The sequence below is a fragment of the Trichosurus vulpecula genome, chromosome 6 (genome assembly GCF_011100635.1).
Source record: "Trichosurus vulpecula isolate mTriVul1 chromosome 6, mTriVul1.pri, whole genome shotgun sequence".
NCBI classification, from domain to species: domain Eukaryota; kingdom Metazoa; phylum Chordata; class Mammalia; order Diprotodontia; family Phalangeridae; genus Trichosurus; species Trichosurus vulpecula.
The window spans coordinates 270,864,703-270,878,872 of NC_050578.1; the positions used below are offsets into that span (position 1 = coordinate 270,864,703).

At 55.7% G+C, this 14,170-nt stretch overlaps 2 protein-coding genes across 2 annotated transcripts in view; one reads left to right on the forward strand and one right to left on the reverse strand.

Annotated features, from left to right (window-relative positions):
* TMEM132A (transmembrane protein 132A) lies at positions 1 to 12,900 on the forward strand. Its single transcript, XM_036764468.1, has 11 exons — positions 1 to 225; positions 2,971 to 3,185; positions 3,574 to 3,792; positions 4,111 to 4,442; positions 5,097 to 5,246; positions 6,999 to 7,191; positions 7,560 to 7,703; positions 9,485 to 9,687; positions 10,583 to 10,859; positions 10,983 to 11,174; positions 11,550 to 12,900. Exons 1-11 carry the CDS (start codon positions 126 to 128, stop codon positions 12,609 to 12,611), a joined length of 3,087 nt encoding a protein of 1,028 aa, XP_036620363.1. The 5' UTR covers positions 1 to 125; the 3' UTR covers positions 12,612 to 12,900.
* SLC15A3 (solute carrier family 15 member 3) overlaps positions 12,849 to 14,170 on the reverse strand; it is a 21,585-nt gene continuing 20,263 nt past the window's right edge. The window contains exons 7-8 of the mRNA XM_036764469.1: positions 13,826 to 13,984; positions 12,849 to 13,125 (exon numbers count right to left, since the gene is read on the reverse strand). Coding sequence (XP_036620364.1) covers positions 12,971 to 13,125; positions 13,826 to 13,984 — 314 coding nt within the window. The 3' untranslated portion in view covers positions 12,849 to 12,970. The remainder of the gene's footprint in view (positions 13,126 to 13,825; positions 13,985 to 14,170) is intronic.

The window sequence follows — 14,170 nt, forward strand, 5'->3', positions numbered from 1 at the left end:
CATTGTCTGCTCGGCTCGGAGCAGCGGCGGCCCCGGGGCTGCGGGGCCAGGCGGGCAGTGCGGGCATCGCAGTCTGGGCATGCCTGGCGGCCGGAGCGGCGCCCCCTGAAGCCTGTGCCGGGAGCATGGGCGCCGGCAGTGCCCGAAGCGCTCCTTCGCGGGCCCCCGGGCGTCCCGGGCTCGGCTACCTCTGGGTGGCCCTGCTCGCGCTGAAGACTGTGCGAGGTGAGGGGGCCCCTGGGGCGGAATGGGGGAGCCCTCGGAGGGCTGCCGCATGCTGCGGGGGCTGCTGGGGCGGGAGGCCCCAGAGGACGAGTCTCGTCTGCTGGACTGAGGAGCACTGCTCCCCCCACTCCTTCGCATCTAGTCCTGGACCCAACCCCCTGACGCCAGGGTCCCTGACCTCACTACCTTTCTTCCCCACCCAAAAGACCTTCTGGAATCCCCGAGTCTAGGGCAGCTTCCCCTGGGACCCGCATCCTCCAGGGTCCAATCTTTCTTTTCTCCTAGACACCTCTGGCCTCCGGGGGTCCGATCATTCTTTTCCCCAGACATCTCTGGCCTCTAGGGGTCTGACCCTTTCTATTCCCCAGACTCCTCTGGCCTCCAGGGGTCTGACCCCTTCTTTTCCCCAGACACCTCTGGCCTTCTGGGGTCTGATCCTTTTTTCCCAGATATCTCAGATACTTCTGCCTTCTTTCTCAGCTTTTACCCCAGGAAAATCCATTGGTCTGGGCTTCTCAGTGTCCTTCCAAGGGGCCCTAGCACCTGGACATCCCCCTCTGCTTACATTTCTGATGAGGGAGCATCCCCTGGATTCTGTCCCTGACTTTCCTGCCTCAGATAGCTGGTCTCTTGTGTCTTCTGCTCCTGGGAGGGCCCATGGGAAAGCAGTCATTCCTCTCAGGAGCCCTTCCTCCCACCTGGTCTTCACTGGTCCTTTGCTTCCCAGTAGGAAGGAAGGAGAGAAAGAGGGTAGACATTACCTTCAGGGAGGAGGAGGAGGAGGAGGCCATCACCCACCTGTTAGACAAATGAGATAAAGTGGTTTGGAAGCCTGAGCTCGCTGTGTCAGTTGTTACTTGGGGAAGCTCAGATGTGCTGGGGACAGCCCCTTCCCCACTGAGGGACCATGATGTCTTTGTGGATGGGGCAGGGAATATCCACCCTGTTTCTCCATGTGGCGGGATGGGGAGGGCAGAGCTATGGCTGGAGGCCCTTGAGCCTTCCTCAGGGAATTCAGCAGGATGATCCCATTCTGGGGCAGATGGGAAACATGGCCTGAGTTAGCACCAGCTGGAGAGTAAGCAGGAGGTCTAGGGGGTAGGGTTGGAAGCTAGTCCTCCAGAGCTGGGAAATGCAGCCCAGTGGGAGGGAGGACGGGGCCTCTATGGGGCCATCCACCTGTTACAAGCTTGGCTCTGGGGCCTGGAGCATGGAGAAGAGGAGGGGAAGTTCTCAGGCCCGGGCATGCCAGCCCAGACAGGGCCTCCCTCCTTCTTGGAGGGGACTGAGATCTTTCAGCCACCTGCTCCCCTCCCTCCAGACCGGCACTAGGGCAGTCCTTTGAAATGCTTCTCCCATGCATCAAGCCCCTGGCCTTGGATCCACCCCATCACTCACCCCAGAGGCAGGGATGGCGGGTGTTATTATCCCTTCATTACAGATGGGAAAGTTGAGGCTTGGAAAGAGAGTGAGCTGCCCACACAGCCACCTGGCCCAACCTGCCCTGAACAAGGATCTCCTCGTGGCCAAATCCCTGAAAGGGCTGGGGGAGGCATCTGGATGCTCCTGGAAGTCCTCCACCTTCCACCTGCTTCCCAAAGCTCCCATCATAGGAGGGTTTTCTCCTGACCCCAAGCCTCAGTTTCCCCTTTTGTCACTTCCTGCCACTGTTCCTCGTTACATCCTCTGGGACCAAACAGAACAAAGTGAACCCCTCTTCCACACGACAGTCCTTCAAATACTTGAAGGCAGTTATGTTTCCCCCCGAGTCTTCCTTTCTGGCCAAACCCATCCAAACATGGCCTGGACCCAAAGCCGTTCACCCTCCTGTGTGCCCTCCTTTGGACATTCTCCAGCTCCCCAGATGAGGTCTGACCGGGACAGAGGATGGCAGGACTCCCGTCACCCTAGTCCTGGGCTCCAGGCCTTTCATAAAGCAGCCTTAAATGACATCATCTTTTTGGGTGCCATATCACATGGTTGACTCACAATGTGTTTTTTGTGGTCCACTGAGACCCCCAGGTTTTTCCCCCCAGATGTACTTCTGCCAAGCCATACCTCCCTTGTCTAGCCAGCAATCAAGTCTCATGACCCTATTTTCTTACCAGTCCCACCTTCTAGAAGGACAGGGATCCGCAGCCTTAAGGGAGAGGGCGTTCTTGATTATCCCTTGGTCCTGAATCTCGCCCATGTCCCCTTAGTTCTTGCCCTGTTCTGAACATGTTTCCTGGGCTAGTACATGGAGACAATGATATTTCACTGCCTCCCTAGCAGGAGTGGGAGGGGTCATGATGAAAGTCCTACAGATATGGCAGTCTTTGTTAGTTATGAAGAGAAGGGTCCCCCAGGACCTCAGGAGTCACACTGATCTGGCCTTTCAAGCTCGTCCAGAAGGAAAGCTCAGGAAAGCAGCATGGGACATGGAGGGAGGGATTGAGTAGGTTATAAAGACAGGTGGCACAGGTATCCTGGGCACCCAAGGGCCCCCCACTCCTCACCCCTTGCTCTTAGGTCTAACCTGTCTAGGGAAGTAGTGAACTCCCTATCACTGGAAATGGACAACACAGGATGTTACAGGTGGAACTCAGGCTCAGGTGTGGCATGTACGAGATGCCTGTATGGCCCCCTCAGGCACTAGAATTCTGTGATTCTTCCACTTGGGAAGCCCACTGCTCACTTGGCCCAGTGACTTCCTCTGCCCCCACCCTGCTCAGCCACCATCCTCTCTGCCCTTTCCCCTTCTAGGGAGTGGGGACACTGAGTCCCCTGACCCTATCTACCTGCCAGCCACTCTGGAACTCCTAGATGCCCCAGAGTATTTCCGCCTCCAGCAGATTGGGCGCTACCCTCCTGCCAACTCCTCTCTGGGCTCCCGTTCTGAGACTTTCCTGCTCCTCCAGCCCCGACCTACGGCCCAGCCCCTCCTCCGGGCATCCTACCCACCCTTCACTACCCAGCAGGTAAGGGGGCTGCCCCCAAGGGCAAGCTTTGGGAGGTGGGAGCTGTGAGCAGAGAGAGGCTCCCAGAGCCCAAGCTCCAGCAGCGGTGGCTTCAGGCCCTTCCCATTTAGCAGGAGAAATGGAGACGTGGGGCACAGTACAAAGGTACTGGATTTGAAGAAAGAGGACATGGGTTCAAATCCTGCCTCTGAGGCTTAGCTACATTTGTGACCTTGGGTGAGTCACTTGTCTCTAGACCTCAGTTTTCTTCTGGGTAAAAATGAGGCAGTTGGGTCAGATACTTTCTCAAGTTCCTTCTGGCTCCCTAAGGTCCTTTTCCCTGACTAGAGTTGAAGCCCTGCTGTTCCAGTGCCAAGTTCTGGCTCAGTCTCTTCTTTCTACCCCCCAGGCTGTGCCAGCCTGGGCCACAGAGCCCACTGGTCTGCTCGCCACCTGGGATGTGCGGGCTGTGTCAGTGGAGACCGTACTCACACCAGTGGACCCCCATGCCCGGGTCCTTTTCTACCTCAAAGGGCAGGACTGGCAGCCTGGCCCCCGAAATCTGCCCTGTGCCCGGCTCCATGCCATCCACCCTCTGGGCACTATACACCAGGCCTGTCGCTTCCAAGTGAGTAGGGCACCCTGACCACATCCTATTGTGAACCTGGGGGAAGTCTCAAGGCATGACAGAAATGTAATGGGGTTGGGGGAGTCCCTGTAGAGATGAATAAGTAGCAGGAGAGGGATAGGGTCCCTCAACCACTGAAGGAAGGCTGATGGGTGGTACTATCATGGGGGGGCGTGGTGGCTTGGGGGAGGTTACAGGGTATGTGCTACCTTGGGTGAGATGAAGGCTCTGCTGGGGTTCAGTTCCTTTTGGGATGGTTGGATCTCCCAAAGCAGGGATCTGGATTAGAAATCAGAGGTTTCTCTCCCATTTCTCCAGCCATCCCTGGGGGCTTGCGTGGTAGAAATGGAATTTCCACGGCACTGGTTCTCGAGCATCGCCACCACCAAGGCTGAACTGGCCTATACCTTGGAGCCAGCAGCAGAGGACCCTGGCCAGTGTGCTCCAGCCAGCGAAGGGATTCCTCCAGATCGGCCCCTCCCTGTCGGGTGGGTAGAGATCCAGCAGGCTGATCCCCCTCGCCAGCAAGAGGTGCCCCTGGATGATGCTGTCCGCCTACGAGTATCCGATGCTGCCATGAGGCCAGGGCAGTCCTTTAATGCTACCATCCTGCTGAGACACAACTTTACTGATAACTCCCTAACGCTCTGGTGAGTCTCCTGAGACACACCTCCCCTCCCCTTCCACTGCTTTGTGCCAGCTTTGCCAGTCTCAAAAACCAGCTGATAGGATCCCCAAGTGAGAGTGTGTAGGCATAGAAGAGAAGCGGGTTGGGGGCCCACAACAAGTTGATACCAGCTGACGTGGAAGCAGTCTGGGCTCCTATGTCTGTGTTCTTAGGTCCCTTTCAGCACTAACATCCTATGTTCTAAGGTCCCTCTCAGTTCAGATATTGCGTGTTCTAAGGTCTCCAGCCCAGCTGTGGCATTCTGTGTCTTGAGCTTCTTCGTCCCTCCGACATTCTCTGTGCTATGTTCAGAGGTCTCCTCCAGCTCAGACATTCTGGGGTTCCATGAATGTCTCCCCTCCCCACTTCACCCCCGATTCCAATACTCAATGGTAATAGTACTGACAGGTAGTTTTGGGGGCTGTGCCTACTTTCCCCACATTTGTGAGTTGGTTCATGAAGGTCTCTCAAGTCTTTTCCACATGTTTCTTCCCTCCCTCCTTAAACTATTAGCCCCTTGAGAATGAGGGCTGTGTTCCCAATTTCCCACCTACTCCCATCCTTCCAAGATGCCTAGCTTGGGACTCAGCTTGTGTTACAACTGACACAGGTAAGTGACTCTGATTGCCATCTCCAGGATCAAGGTCAAGAAGGGGTTACAAGTGACAGCTGCCCATCCTGCTCATCCTTCCCTATGGACAGCCAAACTGGAAAAATTAAAAGGCTCCAAACATCACACGGTGCTCATCACCTGCCAAGCCATTGGCCCTAAGTGGTCAGACGCCAGGTAGGACTGGTCCCCTCCATCCCAGAGGCTTTTGTTAATGCCTGTGTACCAGGTGTTGGGGTATGAAGACAAAAGAGATACTGCTCCTCCCCCAAAGGAGCTCACATTCTTGTGGGATAGACAAACTATGTATGAGAATAATTATATGCAAAATGATTCTGAGGTAGTTTGGGGGAAGGAAGACAGTGGCAGTTACGGGGATCAGGAAATGCCTTTCCCAGAAGGTGGGAGTTGAGCCTTGAAGGAAGCTGGCGATTCCAGGAGACAAAGGTGAAGGGAGTACATTACAGGCATGGGGACAGCCAAAGCAAAGACGTGGAGGTGGGAGATGGAGCAAACAGGCCAGTATGGCTTGACCATAGAATTTCTAGGGAGGAGTTCTATGTTTCAAGACCAGAAAAGGTAGAAAGGGGTGGGGTTGGGAAGAGTTTAAATGCCCAAGAGAAGTTAATATCTGGAGGTAGTAGGGAGTCACTACTGCCTCACTTGAGTGAGGAGAAGGGTGATGTGGTCACACTTGGCTGTAAGAAAATCCCTTTGGCAGCTGCGCTGACATTGAATTGGAGTAGGTAGAGATTTGAGGCAAAGAGGGCAGTTGGGAGGCTAACAATCTAGGCCAGCAGTCATGAGGGTCTGAATTAAGATGGCGGCTGTGGGAGTCAGTGGTAGAAATGGCGAGATGTGACAATTGACCAGATATGGGGAGTGGGTGAGGAGTCCAGGAGAATGTCAAGGCTGCAGATCTGGCTGGTGCCTTTGACAAGAGCAGGAAAGCTTGGTAGAGGGACAGAGGGTTGGGGTGTGGGAGACCAAAGGTTACAAGTTATGTTTCAGACATAGGGAGTTTGGGGTAACCCCCAGTTTGAAAAGTCTTGACAAGCAAGTGGTTCTGGGAGCCTGGGGCTCCCCAGAGAGACCGAGGTGGGCTCTGTAGATCTGGGTGTCCCCTGCATAGCGAGGAGAATTGTGAACCTGTAAGAGCCGAGAGAGCCTAGAGAGAAAAAGGAGCTTGTCTAGAAGAGTCTGGGATCACAGCCGCATGGTGATCCAGAAACAGTGGCGGAGAAGGAGAGGTCAGGCAGGTAGGGGAGAACCGAGAGAGCAGGGTCCTGAAAACCCAGGGAGGAGGAGGAGGAGGTGGACAGTGGTGTAACAGGCTGCAGGAAGGTCAAGAAAGACACAGCCTGAGGAAGGGCCATTAGAGCCCAGAGATCCTGGATGACTTTGGAGGAGGCATCTCAGGTGAGTGATCAGGTGAAAGCCACATTATAGAGAGCTTGGAGGAGAGAAAGAGAGCTGCTGTTTTGACTTTGTCTGAGAGGTCAGAGACATACAGGGTAGTAGTGAATGGCGATGGGAGGGTCTCCTGATGGTTTGTAAAGAAGGGCAGAGACTTGGGTGTATTGAAGGCAGCAGGAAAGGAGCCAGTAGGTGGGAGGGATTGAAGATTAGAGGGAGAAGGGGGGCCGGATTAAGGGTACTTCTTCTAGGGGAGAACCACTTCTTTAGAGACAGGAGCAAAGGCTGACCAGAGAAGGAAGGGCCAGTCCTAGAAGGTAGCAGCGTGAGCTGCTGTTGTTTTATGGCATTCTTTTAGGGGATTGGAGGAAAACAGGAGGGCCAGGGTTCACCGTGAGGAGGAGATGTGATTGAGGGAGAGAATGGAGAATCCATGAATGGGAAGAGGGATGGGGTAGTTTCCTTGGTCCTCCCTTCCATTCTCTGGCTTGACTCTCCTCCTCCTCCTGGAAGCCTGCCTGGATTCTCGGAGTTCCTATGGGTGGACTTTGCCGTGGAGAATGGTACAGGGGCCACATCCTCCACCCGTCCTGTCACGTGGCAGCTGGAATACCCAAGCCAGGTTCCTGAGGCCAAGAAGGATAAGATGGTGTGGGAGATCCTGGTGTCTGAGCGGGACATCCGGGCCCTTGTCCCTATGGCAAAGGTAACAGACCATGGGGTAGGCTACGGTGGGGTTGCCTCTTCACAGCCACCACCTCGGGACCTTGAGTCTCACCCTCTTCCTGGCCCAAGGGCATACCAGGAAAGTCCCTGGGGGTCCTTATGATTATAGAGTACAAGAAAATGTATGCCAGGCATCTACAGGGACTATTCTCGGAGAGTCCAGGAGTCAGTGCCAGTGTGTGCCAAATAACCAGAATTCAGTGTCAGGCCCCCATACGGTTGCCAAGATGGCATGGGGGTGTGTTGGGCCCTAGGGAAAAACCTTGAATTGAGGACCATAGGATGGCATAGGAATCCTAGTTAACTGGCCCTGCTAATGGATGACCTACCCCCCTCCCTGCCTTGCAGACTGAGGAGTTGGTGAATACTGCCCCCCTGACTGGCATTCCCCGAAGAGTACCCATACGCCTGGTCACTGTGGAGCTGGGTGGAGCTGTAGTGGAGGTCACCGAGCAGGTGGGCTGTGAATCAGCCAACACTCAAGTCCTGCAGGTGAGTGGCCTGCGGCCTCTTGCCCTGTCCCTGCACCTGCTTCTTCTGCCCACGGCCAGCTCTCTCTCTAGGCCTACCCAGAATTGAGGCTCCTTCCCCCTTCTCCCAGATGGAATCCCCCCAGGGCCCTCCCCACAAGGGGGTGGTTCAGACTCTGCTTAAGGGTCTCCAAACAGGGAACCCCCCACTTCCCAAGGAAGCTTCTTCCACCCTCAGACGGCTCCAAGGAAATCTTTCCTGGCATATCCCCATTGCTCCTGGTTCTGCTTACTAGAGCCAAGCAGAAAAAAGTGATCCTTCCAGGGAGGTCTCTTCTGCCAGCTACACATCCCCAGTTCCTTCAGCTCAACTCCATACAGCGTGGTGCACAATGGCCGGCATTTGAGTTTGGAATCCGAAGACCTGCATTCAAATTCTGGCTGTCACTTTCCATGTGACTTTGGTCAAACCAGTTAACCTTTTCAGGCCTCCCTTTCCTCACCTATAAAGTGAGGGGTTGGAACACATGGCCTCTGATGTCCTTTGCATTTATGCTCCTATGGTGTCAAAACCCTTTTCCATCCTGGTCCCTTTTGTCTGGACCAGGGGTGGGGAACCTGCGGCCATGAGGCCACATGTAGCCCTCTGGGTCCTCAAGTGCAGTCCTTTGACTGAATCCAAACTTCACAGAACAAATTCCCTTGATAAAAGGATTTGTTCTGTAAAACTTGGACTCAGTCAAAAGGCCACACCTAAGGACCTAGAAAGCCACGTGTGGCCTCAAGGCTGCAGGTTCCCTACCCCTGGTTCTGGACCCTGTCCAAACACTCTGAGCAAGACCAAATTTAAGTATGAAGAGCCAAGTGAAAGGCCTGCTCTCAGTGGTGTGGATTAGGACTGAGCTCTGGGGGAAGAACAGGCCAGGACTTGGTAGCAACCACAACCATAATGATTCAGTAATATGGCCAACTCCTCATTATCTAACTACAGCCAATGTTTCATCTTCATGGTCTCCATGGTCTTTCTGCCTGCCCCTCAGACTCTTCTCCAAAGCCCCCTGAGCAGTGTATGTGTGCTCGGGGAACCCAGACTAGTTTGAATATCAGCCTACATGAAATGTAATCAAGATGATATGTCTGGAGAGGCAAAACACAACAGACGTGTCAGTGAAAAGTCAGTGTGGTGGAAAGAGGGTGGTGTATTTGGAGTCACAAGTCCTTGGTCAGAGGCTGGTCTCTACCACTTGGAGGTGGTCACCTTCCTCTTCTCTGCCCCTGAGCCTACGTCTCCTCCCTTGAAGGTGAATTCGATGGTGTCTGAGGCTCTTTCCAGGTGATCACAGATTTAGAGCCAGACCATTGAGTCTCACAACCTCATGTTGTGGCAGAGGAACCTGAGGCAGACAGATTGAGTGACTTGCCTAGAGTCAACCATCTAGGATTTGAACCCAGGTCTTTAATTCCACGTCCAGCACTCTCTCCCTGGTGTTGTGTTGTCTCTGAATCGATGACCACAGGGAGTCACTTTCTCTGCTCTTTTCCCTGTGCTCCCTTCTGAAAAATGAAAGGGTTGGATTTGTTGGTTTCTGAGATTCCTTCCAGTTCTAAGTCTTTGAATTATGACCTTGGTCAAGTCACTTCCCCCGCATGGGCCTCTCTTCTGTAAAATTAGGTTAGGTTAGATGGTCTTTCACTTCCAGCTCTCATCTGCCTTCACCACGTGGTCAGCCATAGATAAAACACCTTTTCTCAGCTACCTGCCCAGGTGTATTTCGCCCTCCTGAGCCCCGTGCCTCCCTTCAGGTGTCAGAGGCCTGTGATGAGGTATTTGTGGAAGGCAAGGAGAGCCAGGGGGCCCGGGGGGTTCAGGTGGACTTCTGGTGGCGCCGGCTCCGGGCCTCACTCCGGGTGACTGTGTGGGCTCCTCTGTTGCCGCTGCGAATCGAGATGACAGACACAAACCTGGAACAAGTCCGAGGATGGAGGGTACCTGGGCCGGCCAATGGGTGAGTTCAGGACATGGGTAACCAGCTCACTTCAGGGGTCTGGTTGGGTTGGCCAACTGTCTCTGCAGCTTGGACACTGGAAGGAGCAGAGAGGTGTCAGGATACGGCAAGAGGGGCAGGAGCAGGAGCCTCTGGATGGGACGGACTGTGCTGGGATGCAAGTGTGGGAGGGCAAGATGGAAGTCACCAGAATAACTCCTTCCCTTCTGCCCCTTGGTCAGAAGGAGCTGGTGGGGCTCTTTGCCCTGTTTTGTGACTCTGCATTCTTGAATAGGAGAACCATTCTTGGGCAGTCATAAGGGGCCTGTGCCCATATACTGACCCCTCCAGAACCCTGGCTCTGCCACTGGTCTGGGACCCCGAGGTCCCTTTCAACCATGATCCTGTGGCCTGGAGACCCTTTACCAATATGGTTGCTTCTTGTGGAGCTTCTCCAGACTCTGGGCTTCATTTCCATACTGGGTCATGATTTCTAAGATCCCTCTGACTCTAAACCCCCGATCTTATGATCCTATAACCTCAGGGATTCTTCATCTTTTTTGTGTGTCCTGGACCCCTTGGGTAGTCTGGAGAAACCGAGGGATCCCTATTCAGAACCATGTTTTAAAGGCATAAATTAAACTACATAGTATCTAAAAAGAAACCAGTTCTATGGAATGGAGTTATCAGGTGTTCTCTTTAAGTTCACAGTCCCATCCAGAACTTCTGGATTCTTCTGTGTCAGCCCAGCAGGAGCAAGGAATAGGGCCATTGTAGACTAGTAATGGACAGGAGCAGATACTATCAAGGGAGGGTTGTCCTAGAATGGACAGGGGGTGCGAATAGCCTAGTTGATGGGTCGGCGAGGGGAGTTCCAGGCCATCCTCCACTGACCGCTTTGTCCTTGGCTGGGTAGTGCCCCCACCGAGCCCGAGGAAGGAGGCGAAGAGGCAGACCGGCGGGCCCGGAGCTGCCGGCTGCAGTACCAGCGTGCTGGTGTCCGGTTCCTCGTTCCTTTTGTGGCCCATCCTCAAGATGGAGGCCGCCATCTTACATACCTCCTGGGCCCCGACTGGCTGCTGGATGTGTCTCACCTTGTGGGGCCCCATGCCCATGTCCAAGACCCCCGAGTGGCCACTCTGGAGGGTGGCAGCATACTGGTTGGACGGGAGCCAGGGGTTACTTCTTTGGAGGTGAGAGCGAATGTGGGGAAGATGGGGCAAGAGAAACAGTTGACACAGGGGATGGAGGTGTGGGTCTAGAGCCCTTCCAGGAAGGCTCTCCCCCTCCCCCTTAAGCTCTCCTTCCCGCCTTAGGTCCGTTCACCACTATCCGACTCCATCCTTGGAGAACAGACTCTGTCTGTGACAGATGAAAAGGTCTCTGTGCTGGAACTTCGGGCACAGCCAGTGATGAGCATCTCATTGGCATTGAGCCGGGGCACTGCCCACCCTGGGGAGATCACTGCAACATGTTGGGCCCACACCACTCCACCCGACTTGAAACAGGTGAAGGCCAGGGTGGGAGATGGGTACATGGATGGGCAGGGCCAACCTCCCCAGAGGGAGACAGGGTCAGGGGCTCCAAAGACTGAAGGATGGAGCCTAGAGGGGTGGAGGTAGTAGGGAGGAGGGAGGCCCTTGAATGACCACAAAAAGGAAAATGCTCAGGTTAACCCCTTCTGGGGTGTAAAGGAGGGGGCTGAAGACCGGTAGGCGATTAACTCGCCCCTCTCCCCGTTGTTTGCTTCTCTGTGTTATCTCGTCTCCTGCCTCTTTCGTGTGGGTCTCTGTGTATGTGTCCACATGGGTGGTGTCTGTGTGTCTGCGTATGTGTCTCTGGTCTCCCATTGCACGGTGTCTCCCTCCCCCGTGGCCCTGTAGGAAGTTGCCTTCTCCCTATGGCTGGCCTTCTCGGACCACACCCTGGCTCCAGCAGAGCTGTTTGACCACAGGGACTTGGCCCTGGCAGTTTCCACTGAGGAGCCGGGATCCTTCTCAGCGGTCCCTGGCAGGGAGCGAGGGGCCTTCTTTGGGGGGCTGGTGAGTGGAGGGGCCAATGAGGGGATGCCCCTGCAGGTGGGGCTGCACTCCCCAGAGTCCTGCCGTCGGGGCAAACACCGGCCCCCGCTGGCCTCAGCCACGGCATGGCTGGGGGTGCCCCCCGTGCCCCCTCAGCAGCACGAGCAGGTCCCCCCAGTCCCCTCTGCTCCCCCGGTCACTGAGAGCAATGGGGGAGGGGGGAGGCATCAGGGGCCAGGGGGGGAGGGGGGACTGAGGAGCAAGTTTGAGCGTCCAGAGGACCTCGGGGAAGAGCAGGAGGAGGACGAGAAAGAGCAGGAGGAGGAGGAGGAGATGGTGAGGGCCCCTCAGAGGGTGACGGACCTGGAGCTGGGGCTCTACGCCCTGCTCAGCATCTTCTGCCTGGCCATCTTCATTTTCCTTGTTAATGGCGTGGTCTTTGTGCTGCGCTACCAGCGCAAAGAGCCCCCTGATGCCCCAGCCTCTGGGGGCCCCACTTCCCCCCAGCCCCACAACTGGGTCTGGCTGGGGACAGATCAGGAGGAACTGAGCCGGCAGCTGGACCGGCAGCTGGACCGGCGACCTCCCCGGGAAGACAGGCCCCCAAGCCCAGCCCTCCCTGCCCCAGGAGAGGGGGGCTGCCACTGTGAGGTAGGGGGAGGAGGAGGAGGCAGCCCGGACCCCACCCCACCCCTGGGGGCCACCCTGCCCCGGAAGGAGCCAGGGGGCCGAAGGAAGCGGGTGGAGTTTGTGACCTTTGCAGCAGCACCTCCGGCCCAGCCCCCTGAGGAGCCTCCGGCCCCGGCGGTGCAGTCCATTCTGGTGGCCGGGGAAGATGACATCCGCTGGGTGTGTGAGGACATGGGGCTAAGGGACCCTGATGAGCTGAGAAGCTACATGGAGAGGATCCGGGGCAGCTCCTGACCTCCAGCCCCTTCTCCCTGATGCCCAGTCTAGGGCCGTTGGGCCCAGAGTCCTGGGGGTGGGAGTCAGAGAACGCCCTTCCCCAACTGCAGACATTTTTCTTGTGGGTGTTGAACCAAGTCTTCCCATCTCCTTGCCTGCCACTCCCAACCCCCCCCACCCAAGGCCCTGGCTCCCCACTCCCTCCCACTCCCCATGCCATGGGGTGAGGAAGGGCTGGTGCCCTGTTATTTATGACAAATGTTTTATTCTTACGTTGAGTACAAAATAAAGTGGAAAGGAAATCAGAGCCCTGAGGTGGCAAGGCCTGTCCCTTGTGGTTGTTGACTCTGATTGGGCCTGGCCCTTGGAGCCCTCCCTCAGCCACCCTCTCGCCCAGGGCAGCGGCGGCAGGTGGGAGCAGGAGCTGACCACTCGTAATGGTTGGCGATCAAGAGGAAGAGGAGGGCAGTGGCAGCCTGGATGCCAGCCAGCAGGAAGAAATAGAGATCCATCCGGCAGTTGTTAATGTTTCCTGCAAGACAGAGAGGATCAAGTATACTAGGCCCCTGCCCCTGCCCTCAAGAGCCCAAGAGGGACCTGCCAGAGACAAGGGATCTGGGTTCAAGTCTCTTTTGATGCCATCCACAAGTCATCAAACTTCCCTGGGTTCCCCCTCTGGGAAAGGAAAGTGTGGGACTACCCCCCAACCCTCACACACCTTGAAGGGCTGAGTGGGACTTGGCTGCTGAATCCTGGGCATCAGGGGGCTCCAGCATCACTACCGCTTGCCCCTCTATTTCTCCTCTCCCCAGGAGTCAGTCTGGCCTCCTTCCCCAGGAAAGGGGGATCCCTTTGGGTTGTACAATGGATGCCTTGCTCATCACCTTTTCTGAGATGCCAGTGTGGGGAAGGTGTCATATTTTAACATATGGCAGGAGGAGCAGGGTTGGGACCCTGGCTCTGTGGCTCCCTCACTGTGGGACAGAGCAAGCTGCTTTTCTTTTACTCAGTTTCCCATCTGAGAAGTTTGGACTAGTGCCTCTGAACTGGTGATCATGACTCTCTAACACTAAGGCTGTGTCCAAAGGCATCTGATCTTCACCTCTGGGGCATTGGGTGTCTGAAGGCACAGAATAGGCAGGGGACTCTAACCTTCCTGACCCCTAACTTTATTCATGTACCCCCTTCTCGTCCACACCCCCAGTACACACACACCCCACATACATACATACCATAATCCCTGGGACAGTGCAGCCAGCCCCCTGCTTGGAGGGACAGCAAAGCCACCAGGCCGGAGCCCAAAATTGAGCCGACCCCAGACAGGAAATAGAAGATGCCCATTATGGCTCCCTGCATAGATCGGGGAGCTTCTGAGTAGGCGAACTCCAGACCTAGGAGAGAGGAAGGGCACAGACATGAGCAGGGGAGGCCAGGGCAGCTGGAGAGTAGACAGGGAAGGAAACCCCAAGCCCAAGCCACAGAAGATAGAAATGGGCTTCTCCTTTAAAACTCAACCCCTTTGCCTGCCCACTTTGCTCACTGGTTCTGGGCTTAGTTCTGAAGAAGAGGAAAGTGAC

Coding starts and splice junctions, on each gene's coding strand:
- TMEM132A (XM_036764468.1), top strand. CDS start 126: ATGGGCGCCGGCAGTGCCCGAAGCGCTCCTTCGCGGGCCCCCGGGCGT. Junction 7,192..7,559: donor CCCTTGTCCCTATGGCAAAG/GTAACAGACCAT, acceptor CCTGCCTTGCAG/ACTGAGGAGTTGGTGAATAC. Junction 10,860..10,982: donor CAGGGGTTACTTCTTTGGAG/GTGAGAGCGAAT, acceptor TTCCCGCCTTAG/GTCCGTTCACCACTATCCGA.